The sequence below is a fragment of the Cottoperca gobio genome, chromosome 22 (genome assembly GCF_900634415.1).
Source record: "Cottoperca gobio chromosome 22, fCotGob3.1, whole genome shotgun sequence".
NCBI classification, from domain to species: Eukaryota; Metazoa; Chordata; class Actinopteri; order Perciformes; family Bovichtidae; genus Cottoperca; species Cottoperca gobio.
The window spans coordinates 9606114-9624475 of NC_041376.1; the positions used below are offsets into that span (position 1 = coordinate 9606114).

Genomic DNA, 18362 nt, shown 5'->3' on the forward strand with positions numbered 1-18362 from the left:
ATTACGGATCCAGCACTTAACTGAAGGTTAGCTAACACAACTGTGACATATTTCAACACAACAAAGACTGCCACATTGTAATTAACCTCTTTGGTGATGTGTTGTATAATTTTAGCTTCAGCTGAGTGATGTTTGAGATTTCTAGCTAACGTTAAATGTGAGTTACGTTCATCCCGGTGCGTGTAGGATGTACATTTATCACACGTGAAAACCAAAAAGCAATATGCTTAACTAGCTAGTTAGCTAACGTTATATATAGTAATTTAGTTGATTATTTGTTAAAGTCTGTCGCTTTCTGTCTGTTTTACACTCACTACTAGTGAACGGTAGTTAGCCTTAAGATTATTAGCCACGCTTACGAAGTTCAGCTTCTAACGTTAATCGAAAGCAGTTGAGAAAGTTAATGTTGAATTGACAATATTTTCTTAACGTTCAGTAACAGTTCAGTTAAAATGTCATTTATCTGTCAACAGCGACGTAATGCAGTTATTTTTGTGGGTAATTGTAATTGTGTTGGGGCTTAGGTCAGGTGTTGAAGAGCTGACTCTTTGGGTTCAGGTGGAAGTATTGAGAGACACCAATGGGTAGGGAAATTAGAATAAGACACAAAAGTCTCAATGTATTTAATATGATCTTTTGTGTCCTTCAGAGGGATGTTGCGGCGTCCCAAGCCAACTGACTCTGAGGCAGACCTCCTCAGAGAACAGGAGAAGTTTCTGGCCTCTCGCTCCCAGTCTACTGCCAATGTGGTCCGCCGACCTGACAAGAGGAGAGGTGAGGCTGGAGGAGAAGGAGAAGGAGAAGGAGGAGAGCATAACGAGAAGAGTGATGAAGGGAGACAGAGGGATGTTGTCACCATAGAAGGTAAGAAATGTGTCCGTTTTTGATTATCGACACCAAAAACTCCTTGACATTTTGTGGGTTTTATCAGGTTCAAAATAAAGCAAGATGATACTTAACTGGCATGAGTCGCACACGTCTAACAATGGGCCATATCAATAAATATTTATTTATTTATATAGCCCAATATCACTTTACTTTACTGGCTTTACAATCAGTACAGCATAGGACACCTTCTGTCCTTTAGACTCTTGCAGCGGATAAGAAAAAACTCCCCCAAAACAATAAAGGGTGGGGGGGGAATGGAAGAAACCTCAGGTAGAGCGACTGAGGAGGGATCCCTCTCCCAGGCAGGACAGATGTGCAATATATGTCGTGTGTACAAATTAATCAACATAATAAAATTACAACCATATATACCGGTACGTACAGTTATTTAAAACATTTTCTGTTTCCTCTAGATCTTCCAGACCAAATGCCTTCTCTGACGCCAGGCCCTCCTAAGAAGTCTCGCTTTAAAGCCAGTCATGTCACTTTCGAGGCTGAGGATGCGGGGGAGAGGTTGGACCAACATGACACTCACGTCAGTGCTGTTCTCTCCAGGATCGTTGTAAGTAGCTGTTGTAAAAGAATAGAAGTGAATCGGTGACTGTGCTCTACATAAAGTAGCTTATTTGTATTATTAAGTATAAGTATAAGTATACACTGTGTGTTTCTTCAATTCTTTTTATCAGATTTTCTCAGTTATCCAATATTGTTGTTATCATGTTTAGCTTGACATAATTCACAGTTTCATGTATTATTTCACCACAGGATCAATAACGTTATTCTTTGTTTTAAGGAGAGAGATACCAGCTCGGCTCCAATATCTCTACCAGCGCTGACAGGCATGGCTTTCCCCAAAGTATTTCACCGCTCTGAAACCAGCTGTGAGGTAAAAAGACATGAATGCCCATTCTTGGAAAAAAAAAAAAAAAAGGGTGATTTTGAAGTGTGAAGAGCAGGGGTGCCCAAAAGGTCGATTGCAATCGACCGGTCGCCCCCTGACATTCAAGTTTTTTGTTTTTTTCTTGCCTTGTGCGTTCACATTCCCTCCTCCGCTCTGTTTCACTCCCGCACAGAGTGGAGGAAAGGAGAGGAATGAACTACGCACCAGCACACCCCCAATAAATTAAGGGATTTTCAATTTTGGCGGGGTGCTTCTGTTTTAACCGGAGCAGCTTTTCTTGTTTTTACGGCCCTGGTTTAGCGGTTCAGGAAACTCACAGACCAATTGCATGTGAGTTAAGCCATCCCACGTGATGCTACTCAGCCAATCAAATCTGTGCATTCCAGTCGGCAAACATTGCAACTCTGAATACAGAAAGATCAGAGGCGAGAGGCGACGGAAAGCGATTAGACGAGTGAGCTGGAGACGGGGAGAGATACATAACTACACATGGCGCTCTCTAAGAAGAGAAGTTTGCTTGAGGACATGATCTCTAACTGGACCTCTTTGAAGTTTAGTTGCTATAGAACCTTTAATTATAAAAATGGCAACAAACCCAAAATCTCTTACGTACATATTTACTAACACATAAAATATTTAAAATGTATGAAGATATATTATTCAAGCTTTTTATCTCTTAATTTGCATGAAACTTGATATAAAAAAATTCAACAGGTGCCACTGTCTTCAGCTGGGGGAAAGAAAAGTATCTTTGCACGTCAGATTGCAGCGCAGAGACTTAAGGAGGGAAAGACGCCTTTACATTGTGCACCTGAAGCTACTCGGACACCTGAACACAGACAGCAGAACCTGCTGCCTGAGACCAGCATGGATACAGATCAGTGTGCTGCTGCAGATAGTAAGTAAATGTAATTCATGTCAGAAGGTATGTCAGAATTTTAAAGAATAAATGAATTGGTCTGTGGTAAGGCTTTTTTTTTTTTAACTGAACTGCAACTGTGCACAAAGACCAAGTTTAAACAGAATGAATAGACTTGCAAGAAATCTTTCTCCCCCTCTTTTCATTATTGTTGTCTCCCTTTGTCTTTGTCTCCTCTCCAGCTGCACTCTCAGGTCCCAGCCTGCTCTCTGGTCATGGGCTCGAGGTCCGGGATAGCTCAGGAGAGACGATGAGGATCCACAGTGAGAACCAGGCGAAGCTCCAGGCCATGTCTCGGTCTGAGATCCTGCAAGAGCAGAAGAGACTTTTATCTCAGCTCGGTAGGCAATGATGTTGTTCACATGATAGTTGATGAATATATAAAATACGTTGAGATGAAGACATGATGTGTTTTAGTTTTGTATCCTTACTAGTAAAGTGCATCAGAACCCTTTTTTATTTCTTTTTGTTGGTACTTTTGCTTATAACACGATTATTTCCGCTTCTCAGATCCTACACTGGTGGACTTTGTTAGATCTCGCAAAGCCCAGAGTGTCCCGTCCTCGGCTTCCGCAGCCAAAAAACAACCCCGGGCCAAAAGCAGCGAGGACAATTTTTCTCTTGAAAATGTGAGCAGAGAGTCAGAATCCTCCAGGGTCGCTGCTCTGTTTCAGAAACCCCATGAAGTAGAAATGGAAGGAGAGGAACCACCAGCACCACCTGCTATGATGGGTATGATGGAGTCTTTTCAGTTGTTCCTGGTCTCTGCTCCTCCTGGAGATATAAATAAATCACCAGCATTATGTGGACGACTGTGCTATATAATATGTCACATTACTTCTTGCCTGTTTAAATAACAGTGGTGGAATGTTATTAAAGTACTTAAAAGTTCACATTTTAGGTGAGTGTACTTTGCTTGAGTATTTCTATTTTAAGCAGCTTTATACTTCTACTAACATACATCTCAGAGGGAAATATTTACCTCCACCGTCCGACAGCTTTAGTTACTTTACAGATTCAAATGTTCTCCTTCCTGTCCAGTGAAAACCATGATTCTCCAGATGTGGTGATTTTAAAAGTTTGTAATTATATAAAAAAGAAAAGAAAAAGTTCATTTATGGATCTCTTACTTCTTAAGCTAAATGAACTACTTTCAAAGCCTCTTGGATCAGCTGGAAAAAGCATCGTCACAAAGCTGAAAACAACTTTTTAGAGACACGGTTCTTACAGACAGGGTGCAAAAGTAACTTTTTTGTCCCCCGGCGCAATGGCTAGTGAATGTTCAAATTTGACCAGCCTCTCAATAGATTACTATTGTGTTATTGGCTTGTGAGTGATGCAAAGCTACTACGTTTGCATATCTTTCCAGCATTTTGTGGCAAGTCCTGCATGTACCATTGTCAAGAAGACCCTCACATCCTTCTCTGCCTTCATCTCCCTCCTGATATATCTCACTAACCTGATTTTTCTTTGCTGTCCCTCTCCCCTTCCTCCCCTTCGGCATCTGTTTTCTAATTGTATAACTAATGTGCGATGTTTCTGCTGCATGGCTAAAATCCTGACATTAGGCTGATCATCGACTTCACTTTGTGTGATTAGCAGGATGGCCGGACTGAGCCAGAAGTAGCCACTCTCTGCAATTAAGTTACTGCAGATCATTCAAAGAAAACTCCCAGCTCAGCGTTGCCAATGGATCGTATCAGGACAGATTAAACTCATACCAATTTTTTTTTCTCCTCAAAAAAATGTAGTGAACAGCGCTGTTTTTGTCATTCTGTGATTTCCTTGCCAAAGATGGTTTAATGCCCCCGTCTACCTAATTTTAGAAAAGAACGACATATTCTTGTTATAGGTTTAGAATAAATAGTTAAACGCTGCCTTAGCCCTAGTGGTAATTGGGTCAGCTATTTGTTTTATTTAGTCTTAGTCTTAATGTCCTTGTTAGTTTAAAATAAATCATATTTAGTCAACTACATCCTTTTTACGAATATATAGACACTTTGGAAAAGTTTTAATTTTTTAAAACTACATTTTGGTCTTAAACATTTTTTGTCAGCAATATTGCATTGTTTGTGTTTAATGGTGTCGCTTCGTCTTATTCGTCTATATTATATTTTTGCAAGATATATAACTATATTTAGTCACATTACAACCCACATCTCACTGCCATCTGCGTTTTATTTTTTATGATTGAGAGAAGCACAAGGGGTGCAGGGGCAGATGGTTTTGTGTAATATTTCTTGCCTGACAGTATTTTGTCAGTATTGATCTTTTGTGTTCGGTCTCTCTTGAGCATGAACCAAATACTCATGTTTAAAACCGTTTTCACTTTAACTAGAAAATGGAAACATCTGCACCCCGACTGACCCCTCCATGTGTCTTTGTCTCCTAGAGGAAGCACAAGCGCTTGTTATTGGGGATTATTTAATCAGTGCAGCAGTAGTTTGTGTTTACAGCATGTTGTCACTTTATCTGACAGCAAGGTGTGTGTGTGTGTGTGTGTGTGTGTGTGTGTGTGTGTGTGTGTGTGTAGTGGAAGATCTGCTGCTGAAGCCTCAGAAGGAATGGGTCCACATGGATAAGCTGGAGCCAGAGAAGCTGGAGTGGATGAGAGACTTGCCAGCACCCAGAAGGAAAGGAACCAAGGAGGTTAGGAGATGTGTCTTACAAAGCCAGTAGATTCCACTTTCATTCAATTGAACTCAAATCTTGCATTTGATTACGTTTTTCTGTTTTGCGTCAACACATTCTGTTGTTATGTGTCCTGACAGGCCATGCAGGCTCGCTTTGACTTTGCGGGGACTTTGATTCCATCCACTGAGGATTTGCCAACTCATTTAGGCCTGCACCACCACGGAGAGGAGCCTGATGTCAGTATGCAATAAGTCAAAAAATAAATCCATCAGGTCTATTATTCATGATTTGTTTTGTATCGAAGTTAGAATCTGATTATTTCTGAACTTCAGATTTTACTTTTAAAAGTCATTATGCTGGCTCATTGCTCTCTGTCCTTTTTTCATTTGAATGCAGCTTTTTGTAGGGCCGTACCAATAAAGTTGAAATTAAAATCTTCAGCTCAAACGCAGTATTTCTAGAATAATGATGTCTTAAAATCTGACGACAGATATTTAAAGCTTCATTCGAAAACCTCTATAGAAGCGTCAAATGTAAAAAAAGCCATTCAGTACGGCACTAGTGTTTTGCTTGTATCTGTTTTTATCATTGGTTACATTTCCTCCAGAGAGCATATTTGTGAGGTGGTTTGAATCTTGACAGCCTTGAAACATAACTTGCTCTTTGCACTTTAGCTTAGACAAAGTATCATGCAACTTTTTACAAGACCTTTTTAAAAAGGGAACCCTCATTTTGAGACCAAAATGAATCACAAAGTTATCTTTTTAAAACGAGGCTCCAGGTATTTTCTTTGTAATGATTGAACTCTTGACATTGGGGATTTCTCTGCAGCGGGCCGGTTACTCCCTGCAGGAACTCTTCCTGCTGTCTCGGAGTCAGCTCATCCAGCAGAGGTGTCTGGCCCTCAGCACTCTGGCCAACATCCTTTCAAAGGTACGCCAACAAACACACACACACACACAGTGTCGCTGCAGATGCACATGAACTGTAGTCACTCATGTGGCTGCATTTCTTACTCTGTAGGCACGTGCCGGGGAGTACCTGTCTTTTCTGAAAGGCAGCGTGGTGTCCACTCTGCTCGACGCCGGCCTGCTCTTCCTGCTTCGCTTTGCATTGGACGACGGTGTGGAGGGAGTGATGTCTGCAGCTGTGCATGCACTTAAGGCGCTCCTCGTGTGTGCAGAGGATGAAGTAAGAAAACATGAAGTATTACAGCACGTCATTAAACCTTCTGTCTCACTAGCATAACATCATACACTCTATTATATCAGGCTTTCAGTCCAGAGCCCTGCCTTCAGAATTGTAGCTTTTACTATTTTTCACATGACAGACATGTTTTCAGATATTTAAAGAGTTTGAATTCTGAAATTAAATGAACATTTGGTTAAAAGATTTACTTAATTGAAAGTGGTAAACTATATTAATATATAATTTTGTGGCAGTTTTTTTTCAGACATTTTCCTGTAAAGACATCAGACACTTCTTTTAAAGGGTTAAAACCTTCAGTATTTTTCATGTGATTGTGTCATTGTATCTGTAAATGTGATTTAGGAAGTGATTTCAGAGTGCAGTATGAAATCACAGTAACATTTACTTGATTTGTGGAAGAGATGATAGACTTTGGTTGTCTGTTACAGTTCTTCTATTGGAGTATCCCAATCCAACGTCTAGTCCCTCTTGTTCATTTCTAAATCGTAATCCCTCTCAGGAGTGTTTGGACTGCACTTTCTCCTGGTTTCGCGGCCTGGCCTCTTTTCCTCTGCTGCCCACTGCTCAGGAGGAGGAAGAAGAGGAGGATGCAGGGCTTCCCGAAAATATGAAGTTTACGGCTAAAGAGAAGGAAGAGAGGAAGAGCGATCATGATGTTGCCAGGCAGGATGTTGTCAAGGTAAACATGTTTACACTCTTTTTCTTGGCTGTTTCCCATTTCTACTGTATTGTAAATGTACAGTAATTAAGAAGTTCTGTAGACGAAGGTTTGATGATTATTTGTGGCTTTCTGTGTTTCAGGGTCTGCTAAAGATGAAACTGCTCCCAAGGCTGCGTTACATCCTTGAGGTGGTCCGACCTTCTCCTCCAGCGGTCCAGAACGTCCTGCAGATCCTGACTCGAATCGCCAGGCACTCCTCCTCATCTGCCACCCAGGTAGCAACAATAACAGTCACTTGATCAACTACTGGTCTACCAGGCTTGTACTACAAGTCATTATTATTATTATCTATTAGGGGTGTAATGGTAGACAAAGTCACGGTTCGGTGCGAGTTTGGTACAGCGGTAGAACACGCTGTAGTGGAGTAGTGCTGGGGACTGAAGTAACATTTTGCCCACTGGCAACTTTGGTGAACATTTTTCAGTATAAAAATAAAGAATGTTTCAAACCCTCCTATCACACTGAACAAACTCTTCCCCAAAGGGCAACATGTCACAATTAGTTCCACCGTGGCTATATTTAAGCACTCAAAGCACCCGCACATTCATCAACCCGGTGATAGGCACATCTGGGTGAAGCCGTTGAATGTGGGTTAGCCTGTTTACATTCACACGTCCTCGTCTTACACACAACTCTCACTCTCCGTTGCTGTTGTAGCTGAACGGGGAAGCCGCAGGCGTCTTCCAGTTCCGACGTGTCATTTGTGCTCTCAAAAGTGTGACTGACTCGCCCGCCAATCGGCTTGTTGTGCTAACCACAGCACAGCTTGTGAGCATCACTTTACACACTGTGTGTTCTGCGTGCGCGGCTGCACGCACCATACCGTGACGGCTCGACACGAATACACAGACCGTTACAGTCCTGTCGTCTATATTTCTTCTGATGGCTAAATTCAGTAAAATTGCTTTCCCTCTCAGGTGCTTGACTGTCCTCGCTTGATGGAGACGGTGTTGTCAGAGTTCCTTCCCACTTCCTGGACAACGCCATCTTCGCCCCTTCCTCATTCTGTTTACGGACTCCCACTGGCCAGCGCCATGAAGCTGTTGAGAGTGTTGGCTACCTCTGGCAGACATGCCTGTGCCAGGCTGGTAAGTGTTGCTGTGGAATTGAGCAACAGTGTTTAATTGCCTGATAATGTCTCAGTGTAACAGTGTGTTGTAGAGAGGCCTTTACTAACTGGATGAACTACGTCTGTACTGACGCATGTATGGAATTACCCAGTGGTGTGTGAAATGTGCAAACATCTTTTTTGTTTATTGATGTTCAAGTCATTTGTTGGGTCTGAAATCCAACCGCTGGTAGTTAAAATACTTTACTGTTCCTGATTTATTTGTGACCTCATTATTTTTAAGAAGAATGAATAGCTCTGGGCGCCCCAGTATCTCACCGGGTGGAGCGGGCGACCCCGATGAGCTGAGGTCTTACTAAACTAATCTTTAAAAATGAATACTTTTCTCTCCTCTCCCAGTTAAACTATCTTGGAGTGAGGGAGCGTCTGCCTTGTCTGCTGAGTGCTGAGCCCAGTGAGCTGCTGCTGGAACCGGCCGCGGCCCTCAGAGTCACCACTGAGGCCTTCAGGCTGTGGGCTGTTGCAGCCGGCTATGGCCAGGCCTGCAAATTATACATGTAAGCAAACTTTTGCCCCGCTTGTTTCTACGATAACTTAGGATCCAGACGTCCGATGTAAATCATTCATCAAAAACAACCAAGATCTAAAATGTATCGTAAAATTGTGGCTAAAACTGGATCAAATGTCAATTAATAACAGCTTCTGGCAGACAACCACAATGCTGATGCGTGAGCAAAGAAGATATGACGACATTTCAGGCAGCCAAATGAAACGTCACGTTACGTCAAGTAAAACAATTCAACAACACGTATCACTTAGGTCTAGTCATTAATTTGAATGCAGAGCCTGATTGGAGACAGTGAATCTGTATAGTACAGTCTCATCATTACAGTGCCTACATTAGCTTGACTAATGCTCTTCTCTCACAGTGGTTGTCTCTCATTGCTGTGCTGTCATTATGTTCCCACAGAGACCTGTATCCAGGCTTAGCGAAGGCGTTGCAGTCATTTCACAGAGACCTGGCTGCCTCCGATCCTCTGTTGCCTCTTCAGCTCCAGCGGGTCCTGGCTCTGCTTTCTCTGCTCACACAGGTCACACACACTGCCGGCTGCCACCAAGAGCTACAGGCTGGCATGGTCAGGTACAGATGAGGATTAAAGAGGTTTTATAAAAACAGAATTTACACAACACACTTGAATCCTTTTGTATCCACATGGTACCCTCTGTTTGTGCTGCAGCTCTCAGGGAGAAGAGTGCCCTCCTCCACCTCCAGTGTCCTGGGGTCATGTCACAGGGCTGCAGCCATCCTTGTTGGGACATTTGAAGGGTTTTGTGAAGAGCCTTGATAACCCAGTGCAGAAGGAGTGCAGCCTGGCTGTGATACCAGCTTACCTGACCTACCTAGAAGCTTACTACCATCAGCTCTCCAGACAGGTACTGCTTCCTGCCGCGTCGGGGGAATGAAAACAAGGTTTTGAGAAATAAGTTGTTGTAACTTTGTGCAGTATGTTGTTCAATAGTCAATGTTTTATTATGAATTTACAAAAAATGTAGAAGAATGTTTGTGAACGCTGTCAATTATAGTTCTTTAGAAAGTAAAAAATCGGAATCGGCCAAGAATATTGCAATCTGTGCATCTCTGATGTATCTCTAACGTGTCACAAGTATAACATATCTGGGGAAGTAGATCCATATCATCATGGTTGAACTTTACCAAGCTATGAATACATAACAAATTAAACAAAAGTCATCAGCTCAGGCTTCGTTTGAACAAAATGTAACATAGGAAGTGACTGTACAATGCAAAAACAAATTGTTGAACTGAAATGAGTTTAAAACTGACTCCTCCTCAGAACTGTTTCAAAGCCAGTAGAGACGCTTCTGGAACTGGAGCGGCTGACGTCTGAGGTTCTCCTCCCCCTGCTGTCCCACCCTGCTGTCCAAGGCCTGATGAAGAACCTAAAGTATGTCTCATTTACTGTGAGACCAGTGAAGTCGTTGCCGTTCTTGTTGTTATTTCCTGTCATATTGTCAGAACGTGTAATGAATGTCTAAATAATGAAAACAGATTGCCTTTGTTTTGCATTATAAAATGTATTGTTGAACTTTATCGCTTGAACAGCACAGTCTGAAAAACGATTTAATCTATTGTCGTTGTTATTTTTTTCATGTTTTCTTTTACCAGGTCTTCCTCAGTAGTGTGTAATGTCCAGTTCAGTCATCTGGGCCAAGAGACGACGCCCAGCCTCCCCGGTTTGGCCTGCCCAGGATGGAGGAACCACCCGGGGCTGGTTGTTCCCACCTCCCCCTTCTCTCTGCTCACAGGCCTGGGGCTCCTCCTGGAAACCATCACCGGCATCCACAAAGGCCTCAGCTGCAAGGTAACGTTTAAATCCAGAGTCTGCTGTTTTTCTTCTTCATTAGATCATATATCACTGCTAAGCACACTTTCAGCCAAAGATGAAGAACTAATCAGTGAAGTCATCCAGTGCAGTCTTTGATTGCAGACTCTTGGCAGTGTAGTGCACATGTTGGCCTATCACTGTCAATTATCTTTATATAGCCCGTAATCACAAATTGACCTCAGAAGGTTTTACAATCTGTACAGCATACATCACCCTCTGTCCTTTTCAACCCTTCGGATGAGGAAAAGCTCGTAAAACAAACCTTTTTAACGGGGAAAACAAGAAAGGAACCTCAGGAAGAGCAACTGAGGAGGGATCCCTCGCCCAGGAAGGACAGAACTACACAATATATTTTGCTGCCATCTTGTGGTGACATACACAACATCTCATGTATTTTATCTTAATTTGACCCTTTTCTGTGTTTGACCTTCTTTCCCACTCTGTAGTTTGCGGGTCTCCTCCTGTCAGAACCTGTGGTTGGTTACCTGCGAAGTTGCAGTCAGGCTACGCCGACCCTGTCTCACACCAGAGCCTGGCTCCTCCGTCATGAGCACCACCTCCTCTACCTGCTGCTCCGGCTGGCACACAGACTGGTAGGCTCCAACTTAGATCAAACCTGAAACATGCAGTCTATGTTTGTTATATATCCATTAAACATATATAGATGTTATGAATCACTATCCGGAGACATACTGCAGGCGTATCTGTGTGATCTAAGTTCAATAAGGATCCTTCGGGCTCCCTCGGGACTCTTATTTCTGCTGTTTCCGGTTAAACATGTGCTCATTTGAAGCCATTTTTATCAAGTGTTCGCCCCTTTCTTTTAATTCTGGAGGTTTGCGTGTTTTCCAGTATCTAAGTGTCCCAGCAGCGACGCCATGAGTCCTGACAATTCTCCATTTGATATGTGATGTGTTGTTTGGGTTCTGTCCCCTAATAAACTGATAAAAAGGTAATTGTATTCACAGCCAAACGACTCAAATATTCTAAAATTGCTCTCCAGAAGGGTTGGACGATTGGGAATTCCCAAATGCAGTGTACAAAAGCGCCTTGTCTTTCTGACATTCGCTATTTAATGGTGTCCAATAATATCATTTTTTATTGGGTGAATTTCTCTTGAACTTCCCTTATTTATTTCCTATTATTAGATGTAATTTGTTGCCATTCCCCTTCCTCCTTTACACTCCCTAATTCTCTCTCCCACAGTGTTTGTAAGTCCTCACAGTCATAGATGAACAGTGGTTGGTTGCTCTTTTTAAAATACAGAAGCTCGATTCCGCTCCTCATGTAGCAGGAAGTAGTCGAAATGTCATTTCCATCCTTGTGCTGAACCCTGGAGGTAATGCACTTCCTGATTGACGTCTTCTTACGATGCTAATCATAGAGTTATACCATGAGGACGAATACAATGTGATCATTTATACTTCTTATGTATTTTTGTGTTTATATCTTTGGGATTCAATATGTGAACACTGAGATGAGTTATTTCAATAGTAACCCACTCTAACTGGGTATCTTTACTCAAGTGTTTTGCTATTTTGGCCATTTGAAAGGAAATCCAGTATAATCTTGTGACCCGAGGCTTCCTTTGTCCGTTGGAGAACACTTTGTACTCTCTTAAATCCTGGGGTTTCCCCCCCTCTTATAAAAAGTGTTTAGTTATTGTATCATATTGTTTGAAAGATCTGAGGAGATACAGTAATTGATAACATTCTAAGTATATCATTACATTTGTATCACATTAACTATCCCGCGTAGCTTCTTAGTTTTCGCCCATTTTATCTGAATTAGTTTTGAGTTTTTGCTTCAGAATTTACTGCAGGCGTTTCCTCCACATCCCAGCTCGGTTTGATTCCCGAGTGTTTCATCTAAGATGGTATTGTTTCCATTAAGTGTGGAACAAATCCTAACTTTCATCTAACCTACCATTTGGTTTCTTCTCAGGTTCCCATTGAGCCAGAAGTAGCCAAGCACGCCTCACTGTACCACCAGGTGGCGCTGGTTCTGCTGCCATGGTTGTTACCAGGCAGTGAATATCTGGGACATGAACTGCTGTCTAGCATCATGTTCAGCAAGGACTTTATATCGTGAGTTCACATTTACTTTACTAACTTTCATTTAGGATCGATTGCCAGCGGATGAGCCAACACAATCAAACTATGGAGCCTTTTTTTGTTTTGATTGCATATAATACATTATTTTTATTCATAGGAGCGTCGTCTGCTATAAAGAAATCACAGGCCGTAGAATGCCTCGTTCTTTGCTTCCTCTTTAATACAGTATCACTCAGTTTATGTTTATTTGTTTGTGTTCCAGGGAGGGCCACAGCGGAGGACCTGAAGCTGTAGAGCTGGGAGAGCTGAAACTCCAAGAGGAAACTCAACACAGCACCTCTCTGCAGACTGTCGGAGCTCTGCTGAGAGAAGCCTGCGTCCAGCTGCCATCCATACGAGGCTGCTACCTCACTCAACTGGCCCACCTGGAGTCGTCCGTGCTGACGTCCCGAGACGCTCTCCTCGGCCACAACCCCTGGATCAGCTCCCATCTCCTCCCAGAGCTCACTGGTCCCACCATGCCATCCGATTGGCCTTTCATCCCGCTCGTCAGCCTGTATGAGCGGACAGGGGTGTCGGGCGGTGGGGGGTTAACAGTGGAAGAACTCCCGCAGGGGGCTCTGCAGGTGGTGACACACTGTCTGCAGTGGCTGCTGCTGCTGGAGGTCTGGAGGGAGGAAGCACTAAAGGTACAGAAACAAGTCAAATCCGGTCTATTTTATTTCAAAATAAATATTTTCTAACATTTCTGATAACTTCATATAATCCGTCTTCTACAGATACTCACCCGGGGCGAGGGATACAAGATACAAACTTAACCACATGTCAAAGACACAAAAGCTCATAGCAACACATATCATCCACCTGTGATTGTTAAATGCAACCCATCAGAAATATAGTATTATTATTATTATTATTATTATTATTATTATTATTATTATTATTATATAGTAATAGAGTATACAAGAACAAAACAGAAGAAGAAAAAACGCAATATATAAATGCAGTAAAAATTGAGTGCAGATATTGCAAAAGCGGACCCCCCAAGATTCTTCAGATTTATGTTGACGTGTTAAATTATAAGCTTGAAGTTTCTTCATGTGAAATAACCTGAGACAAGTTCATGTAACCAGCTTCTGAAGCGCGGTGGAGTTAGTGACTTTGAGAATGATTTTTATTTTTATTTAGCATATACATTGCTAAATAATCGTGAATTGTTAAATAAATACTAGTCATTAATATTGACTAGCATTTTGTGTCATGTTGCAGGTGATCCTTCCTGTCGCCAAGCTCGCCCGCCTGTCCTGTGTGTTCCTGTGTTCCAGTGACTTGTTCCTGGAGAGACCTGTCCAGAAACTGACCTGGGGTCTGTTCAGACTGCTGACCAGGTTTGACAATGTTTGATATCCTTGCGGTGCAACATCTAAGTACAGAGAGTTTAAACATAACCCCCTCCATTTACAGGAGATCCAGGCTGGACTCTTTGGACCTGAACGTCCCTCCTCCGGGTCTAGCCTCCTTCCAGGACTTGTACACTGCTCTTCTGACCCAGTATGAAGCTGTGTCCTTTGGAGACCGGCTCTTTGGCTGCTGGGTCCTGTTACCCCTGCAGAGGAGGTACAGCGTCACCATGAGGCTGGCTGTGTTTGGTGAACACGTGGGAATGCTGAGGTCACTGGGAGTCACTCTGGAACAGGTAATGATGAAGATGCCTTGTCATGTGTTACGGTCCTTTTTAACACAAACATTCTATGAACACATGTTTATTATTATTGTTTTTTTAATCTCTCGTCTTTTCATTTGAAGCTCTCCATCCCCATCGAGCGGTTCACTTCCCCCCCCGAAGACTCCCTCCCTCTCCTCAGTCTCTACTTCCGCTCTTTGGTCACGGGGACCCTGAAGCACCGCTGGTGTCCCGTCTTATACGTGGTTACCTTGTCTCACGTCAACTCCTTCATATTCTCTCAGGACGCTGCAGCACAGGTACAGCACTATATGGCGCACAAGCCACTCTTGATGCCCTATCTTATGTTTTTGGCTATCTTTTTGAGCGGATCCAAATCACCAAGTGGATTCACAAGCTATGTTTCACTTTTGCTAACACTGAGAGATAGGGCATTAGTCCTGCATTCATGTGGTGTCGGAACAATCCAAAAAATGTGTTGCCAAGTGGTAAAATTCACCTAAACGCCCTCTGAAGATGGAACAACAACTCTGAAACGGATATTATCATGTTGTTTAATCCTCAATTAAAGAGCAATAAAATACCTATTTGAAGCGTTCATGTTGTTTCCACATAACAACTTAAAGCTCATGAACACACCAAAGTCGGAAGAATTACTTCCTAACTGGAAATGGGGCCATTCGATGAGAACCATTGGTCTGAGTGCTATCATAGTCTGATTATGTATTCATATTAAGTTTATGCTTTGTGGCTTTTATTTATTTATTTTAATCAGCCGCAGTGAAACCTCGGGCAAACTGCCACATGTGTAATGATTGAGCAAATCCAGAAAATGTTGCAGCTGCACTGAAAATGCTAAACAATGTTATGGGGATTTTATTCACAAAAATATGAGCTCATTGGATGCAAATTCTTGCAAATTTTATGTGTCATATGTTATTGATAAACCGTCAAAAGAGCAGCCTCTGGTCTCTCAAATTAATCTCGACTCCCCAATGTTCCTTTAAAATTGGTATAAATCATGGTATGTAACCTTTTTATTTAACTGTGAGATTTGGAGGTAAACAACACCCGAGAATGAGAAACGCATTCAGTGACTTAAACGTATTTACTCCATTCACAAAGACAATATTTTAGTATTTTATGCATGCAGGTGTCGAGTTTATGGAGTAAACACTGAGATGGAAAGTGTGTCAGTGTAGTACATCAATGAAGTCTTTGATCTTTTAATCCCTTCGTCCTCTTTTACAGAAGGTTGAAGCGGCTCGACACAGCATGCTGAGGAAAATCTACTACCTGACTGATGAGGTACTTTCTCTTCTTTCTTTTTTTGTTGCAATCAACTGCTTTTTGTCCTTCACGCTCTGATCTTTATAAGCTGCGAGGTGTTTATTGATTGTACTCACTCTTCTCTATGTTCTCTCTCTGAACACGCAAGTCTGTTTCTCATCTTGTTCACCACCATCAAAGTCACCGTTCTGTTTTGCTTCTATGGTTTAATCTGGTCTCAGGGTTAATTATGTATATGCTGATCCTCTCATCTTTATTCTCTTTGTATAATTAAACCAAATGCCTGTCTTGCTTTGGAATTTCAGTTTCTCTTAGTGGTTGTCTCAGTCCGAGCTTTTCTGTCATTTCAGTATCATTGAATACATTTGCAACACACACTCGGCTTTGTTTACACCAGTGGTTCCCAACCTTTTGTCTGAAGTCCCCCCACAGTCAGATCAAAGTACCTCTACATCATATCATGTTCAGCAATATGCTCATTGGACTTTATCTTAAACTGTTATTTAACACTTCTGATTATATAAAAGTGGATATTGTTACACTATTTTTTTTCATGCAGAAGAGATTTGACGTTTCAACCAATTTTGAAATATGTCAACCATTTATCTATAACCTTTAAGCTAGTTCACGATTTCAGCCATTTATTCACTTCCCTTAAGCTTTAGAATACGATGCATGATGAATATGTTGATATACATTTCTAAATCATGTGATCTACTCCGTAATCTTTGCACATACATCCTGTCAGACCCCCCCCCCCCCCGCACTGCTCTTCATGCGTCCTTCACACTTTCTTTGTCTCATTTCCAGGTGTTGAGGAACCACTTGCTGCTCTTCCGTCTGCCACAACAGAAGTCAGAGTTTGGCTTCGATATGTTCGAGAAGTTGCCTCCCATTAGGGCGAAACGTTTGGAGAGCATCCTGAGACTGCAGGACCGCAGCGATGACAAAGGAGACGGAAGGCGGCATGGAGTGGAGAGAGAAGAGAAGTAGTGAGACTAAAACAGATCCAGAGGAGGGACAGGATGGTACTGAGAGAGAATCGAAGGAGAAACTAGAGCACGAGTAGAAGATGCTGAGAAAGAAAGGAGACAAAGTGAGACATTTATTTCAACAACTGAATGATTCTCATCGAGAGCCAATATGTCCACAGGAACATTTTCTGTGGCCTCTTTTCTTAATGGAAACCCAACCTGAGGTAGACTTGGCCAGTGTTAAGCACTTATTTGAACCTGCTTCGAGCATAACAAAGGTAAAGTTTCCAATCTGAGAATATATTTTTACCAACAATCTGTGGAAATGATTGTTTAATATCATTTTTGGTTTTCTGATGTTACTTGAACCCATCTTAACTAAACTGAACGTCAGCGAGGCACAGGTTTTCACCTTTTCCTCTAACACCTTTCCTCTAAGCTAATGGGAGGGATTAAATATTGAGAAATCGGCACTTTCCAGGTGTCTAATGAGCTTTGAAAAACAGACCAGGGCAATTCCTGGCATCTCAGAGTAAAGACAGATGTGTTTACAAGTGCCTGAAATTGTCCAATAAAACATGATTTCAAGTTTGTGTAATGTTCTTATTTCTTAATCACAATCACTGCCCAATTATAGCCCATAAAAACAGTATTACACTGAGGCCCTTTATAGTCAGAAGGGCCTGTTCTTAAATGGGCGGATGCAAACGCAGTGCAGCAAACATTGTTTTCAGTCGCTAAAAACAAAGTAAAATGGGGTTAAAGACCCACAAACATCCAGCCGGGCTCTGTCGGGACTATGGAGATGGATTGTTCCCTCAGTGTCACTGATCACTCACTCTGAAGTACTTCAGACAGAAACCCTGTTTCATTTCCATTGAAGCTGCTCCCATCAGTGCCCGGTGGTTACATAACAACTTCCCTGCATAACATTAACAACTCACATGCTGATGAAACCTTTTACTTAACCGGTATATATTATTCTGCTTGGATTTGGATTTCTTTAGATATAAATTGAGGTGAATATAGTTTTTGTATTATGCTACTTCTGCATATAATAAATATTCTGATAAATAAATAAATGTTTATCAGAAAACTTTGTAAACAACTTTTTTTCAAATGTTATCAGGCCATTAAATGGTGGTTATCGGTTGTTTTCACCATCACTCTAAAGCCTCAGAAAGGGCACACTGTACCCACCGGTGCATAGCTAACGTTATGAAAGACTCGCAGTTTTAGTTACATTAGGCGCCAAAATGAAATGGTTAGGGTTAGGAAAAACATGTTTTGGTTTAAAATAGGTAACTACGTTTGTTACGCAACGTTCAAAATAAAATACATAATGACAGTTTATTCTCATGCTGCAACACAGGGTAACACAACAACATGCAGTTGTGGCTTAGTCCATAATGCTAAACAAGAAAAACATGACAAAACAAAATGGAACAACAACAATAGTCGTGAATTTTTTAATTTGCAATCCTCCGATCACAGTCATAAATACATACCTCAGTTAAAACGTTATGTTTTGCTTTCACACAGGACATGAGTTCCAGCCTCCTCGGTTAAAATCATGCGTTTGTGAACTTTCTTAGTTTTTATATTCCATTACCG

General features: G+C 41.8%; 1 protein-coding gene across 1 annotated transcript; it reads left to right on the forward strand.

Moving 5' to 3' along the window:
* Window positions 1–56: 56 nt before the first annotated feature.
* rpap1 (RNA polymerase II associated protein 1) lies at window positions 57–17336 on the forward strand. Its single transcript, XM_029460568.1, is given in 28 exon segments — window positions 57–77; window positions 650–864; window positions 1302–1450; window positions 1682–1774; window positions 2504–2687; window positions 2891–3049; window positions 3219–3440; window positions 5242–5357; window positions 5480–5578; window positions 6174–6275; window positions 6366–6533; window positions 7051–7230; window positions 7353–7487; window positions 8190–8360; window positions 8741–8898; window positions 9312–9482; window positions 9580–9775; window positions 10195–10203; window positions 10205–10305; window positions 10527–10722; window positions 11193–11339; window positions 12691–12833; window positions 13063–13489; window positions 14070–14188; window positions 14265–14496; window positions 14607–14783; window positions 15736–15792; window positions 16585–17336. Coding segments are annotated over 27 exon segments (4305 nt in total). The 5' UTR covers window positions 57–77; window positions 650–653; the 3' UTR covers window positions 16768–17336.
* Window positions 17337–18362: the final 1026 nt, after the last annotated feature.